The 4,030-nt window shown below is 66.2% G+C and overlaps 1 protein-coding gene across 1 annotated transcript in view; it reads left to right on the forward strand.

Annotated features, from left to right (window-relative positions):
• The window catches only part of AURANDRAFT_68395 (hypothetical protein), a gene marked incomplete at both ends in the record, with an annotated part of 9,951 nt that overhangs the window by 864 nt on the left and 5,057 nt on the right, over positions 1 to 4,030 (forward strand). Inside the window, 2 exons of the mRNA XM_009044074.1 lie at positions 99 to 251; positions 433 to 3,654. Coding sequence (XP_009042322.1) covers positions 99 to 251; positions 433 to 3,654 — 3,375 coding nt within the window. The remainder of the gene's footprint in view (positions 1 to 98; positions 252 to 432; positions 3,655 to 4,030) is intronic.

Raw genomic sequence — 4,030 nt, forward strand, 5'->3', positions numbered from 1 at the left:
GCGAGCCCATCTACATGGCGACCTTCGTGGGCTTCTTGAAGAGCGGCGGCGCGAACCAGCAGACGGACTTCGCGAGCGGTGACCTCGTGGGCCTCCAGGCGGACGTCGCGCGGATCTTCGGCGACCAGATGGCGCGCTTCGGCAATTGCGGCGTGGGCTTCCACGAGCTGTCCATCGAGGACCAGACGACACGTGCGGAGATGGCCGTCGCAGCTTTGGAGATCATCGCCGGCGTCGAGACGGGGTCGCTCGTGTCGACCAGTGCGAAATTCCCAACTTCAAAGGCTCATATCGCAGTCGTTTTCCACTCGTTTCGGCTGATTTTTGGAGGAGCAATCATCTCTCGGAGCGGTCTCGAAGCGTGGTTGCTTTTTTTGGAACGCGCGCGCGCGGAACACTCACGTTGAAGCGAAGTTGAAGGACCCTTCTCAGGCGTCGACGACGCACCTTCGATTCAAGAAGCGCATGCTCGAGATGGACCCGTCGTTGGCGAGCTGCATGCCTGGGCCGTCCGTGCAACCGCCTGCGCCTGTGCCTACGCCGCGCGTCATCGGCGAGCGACTGCCTGCGGTGAGCCCGCGGCCACGGCGTCGCCTGCTGAGCTACCACCACGGCGACCAGCTGCCGGCGCCGGTGCGAGACGTGCCCATGTTCACGCTGCTGTCGTGGCTCTTGCATCCTGGCCGCTCTGCGCTGCCGAGTCTGATCAGCGGCGTGGCCGTCGCCGACGGGCCGTCGAGCTACGTGCGTTCCGTGGTCCTGAGCGATGCGGCCGTGAAGGCCGACGGCCCGAAGCGTCTCTTCATGCATCGTCTGGCGGTCTATTTCGGTCTGTCGGTGCTGGCGCAACACGACATCGCCGAGTACTCCGGACTGCTTCATTCCATCTACGGCGGCCACGGTGGGTACGTCGAGCGCGGCTACTTCTTCCCGAGGCCGACGGCGCGCGCCGTGAGCGAGACGTGCGCCTATGTGCCGAACTACGACAATGAAGAGGTCCCGACGGTGGGCCAGGGCGGCGCGGGCGTGCACGGCGGAGCCACGGGCGGCGACGACGACGAGCCGGTCGCTGCTGCGGACGAGCGCGAGCGTGAGGAGACCGACGTTCGGATCGACGAATTGAAGGAAAATTTCGAGTCCATGTGGAGATCGAAGCGCACGGAGACACCTCTGAAGGACGGCGGATCCGTCGCGTCGATTCTGTCGCTGGAGCTGGCCCTCGGCGACTGGCTCAAGGACCCGTCCAAGGTCATGTTTCTCGTGGAACGCGCGCTGATTTCCGAGGGCATCGACCTCGAGGACGCCACGGCGGGCCTCGTCTTTCAATTCCGACTGTGCGCGAATGTCGACGCCGGAGAGTACACGACGGGCTCGTACATGCTCTCGAAATCGCGCTCCGTCGTGGCACTCGTCGTCTACGTGCTCGAGGCCGAGCGAGCCAACCACCACTACACGATGATGATTCCGCTGGCGCTGTCGACGTCGCGCGACCACAAGGACGACAACTCGACGATGACGGGCGTGCTGAGGGAGCCCATCGCGGAGCTCACTGCATTGACGGGTGGCTCTGTGCTTCGATTCACGGTGACCCATCCGGCGAACGGCCGGACCTACGTGCTGGAATTTTCGTTCTTTGGCTTTGTGGTTGATATGATGGCTGAGTTTGCGCTGATTGGCACGGCGGATTTCAAATCTGCCCCGAACCGCGACGCACCCAAGCACACGGGGGATAAACGATTCGCCCAGCTCGCGGACGACGACGGGAATTTGGGCTTCATCGTCGTGTCCAACCTCGAGGGCAATCTGGCCTTCGTCAACAGCCTCGCCGCCGACGGCAAAGAGAAAGGCGTCACGGGTATCAGTGGCCACGGCGTCGTCGACGCTCGCCTGGTCTCGTGGTGCGCTCTACACCTCGCGGGGCGTCTATTCGCTGCATTCATCACTTTCGTCTTCACGACGATCAACACATGGGCCAAGCTCTCCGGTCCCGCTTTCATTGCCGTCGCCAAGGCCGTGCGCGACGCCATCAAGTTCGACCTCCAGTTGAAGACAAAAAAATACACGTCGAGACTCATGGTGTCCAACCAAGGAGGGAACGCTGCCCGTCACGCATTCCAGCGCTGGCTCCCTTTTAGCGACGTGATCCTCGCCATGATACCCCACGACGAGCGCCACGGCCCGCGCGTGCGCCTCGTGGGCAGGCTCCTCGAGCTCTACGGTAGGGTCGGCGCGGCTTACGTCACGGAGGACGTGGAGGACGCGCGCCAGCGGGCGTACGACCTGGCTTACGTCACCATGGAGCTGCTGCGACTACACACGATACTGTTCGGCGCGGCGCCGCCGACGCTACGCTACCTTGGCGGCCCGGCCGTCGCCGAGTTCCGTCGCTTCCTCGAAGCAGGCGTCGCCCCGGCCAACGTCGACGCCCGCGCGCCGGAATACATGGTGCTCCTGCGGCGCCGCGTGGCCCACCACCACACCGTGCTCCTCGGCCTAGCCGCCGGCAACTGCGACGAGGACCGGGAGATCGCGGCGTTGAAGAGCGCCCACCGTGCCCAGTACGGCGAGTGCACGCGCCGCCCGCGGCACCTTGGACGGTACGCGGCTGCGAAGGTCTGGCGACGCGAACTGTCGCGGATTGCGGGTGAGAGGAACGCCAGCAGGCTCCTCGCCCCGTGCTCGCGGCCAGCTGCTGCGGCCGCGCCGCCGCGGCCGCCTGAGGTCCAGCTGACGGGCCCCGACGAGCCGGCGGCGCTCGCGCTCTTCCGCGCTCGTGCGGCGCTGACGTTCGAGAACGAGCGCGTCGCGCCCGTCGCCGTCCGCGTCGCTTTTGGAGAAACCTCCACGACCTGCGAGGTGATTTTCTACATGTCCCGCTCGTGGGCCTTCATCCAGCTCCACAACTTCGTCTTCGGCGACCGCGGCGGCTTCCGCATCAAGCCGACCACCGTCTCCGCGTGGCGGTTCGTCGAGGCGACGGCGGCCTTGACGCTCCTCGTCAAGCGGGCGCCGGCACCCGTCTCGAAGGCGCGCGGCTACCCGCTTCCGCTCCGCTCCGTCGGGACGGAGCGCCGGGTCATCGTCATCACGGCGCGCGACCTCGTCGGCCAGAGGCCCGGGACGTCGGCCGAGCGGCTGAAGGCCGGGTTCTACAGCTGGCGGACGCATTTTATGGTGGACAACCCGGCCCTTTCGACGACGGGCGAGCGGACGACCGACGACGCCTTCGGCGACTTCAACGCGGGCTTCACGGACGAGGACAAGGACGCGTGGAAGAAGGAGGACGCCGAGCGGGAGAAGCGCTACCTGACGTCGAGCGACCTCGTCGAAATGAGCGGCACGGACATGGACAGCATCACCGCCGGCTCGTTTGCCGCCGAGGCCGCGTGGCGCCTCGGCACCGCCTCGCCGCAGTACATGTGCGAGTTCTGCGGCGAGATGATCTACATCGCCCACCACGCCGACGACATGGCCGAGTACCGCCGCGTCGAGGGCAACCAGGCGCACCCGAACTGCGCCCAGGTCCGCATCCTCCGGGGCGAGGAGGGCATGGGCGCCGACGTGCGGCCCGACATGCCCGCCCCCGCGGAGCAGGGCCTCCTCCCCGCCATCCTGGACGACGACGACGACGACGACCCCGGCGCGTGGGACGAGGTGGGAGCCTCGTAAATTCCGATCCGAATTAGAACTACGCGCCCCAGTGGCCTGCCGGTTGCATGGCGGACCGCTGCGTCCAGGACCGTTTCGGGCGCGTCGCCAACCTGAAGAACTCCCTCCGGACCCACGCCATCTCGTAGACGACCTGCTTCCTGCGCTCGTAGTTCGAGCCGACGATGCCCGCGCGCTGCGCGATGTAGTCGAGCTCGGCATGTGTCAGAGCAGGGCAGATCCGTCGAAGCTCGGTGCGTCGAACGACCATCTCGTACGGCTGCTCGCGCTTCTCGTCGCTGGCCTTGCTGCCCCTGGTCCCGAAGAAGCGGACACGGGCGCCACGCGTGAACCACTCCAAGACCATGACCCTCTGGATCTT

Source organism: Aureococcus anophagefferens (assembly GCF_000186865.1).
Source record: "Aureococcus anophagefferens unplaced genomic scaffold AURANscaffold_121, whole genome shotgun sequence".
NCBI classification, from domain to species: Eukaryota; class Pelagophyceae; order Pelagomonadales; family Pelagomonadaceae; genus Aureococcus; species Aureococcus anophagefferens.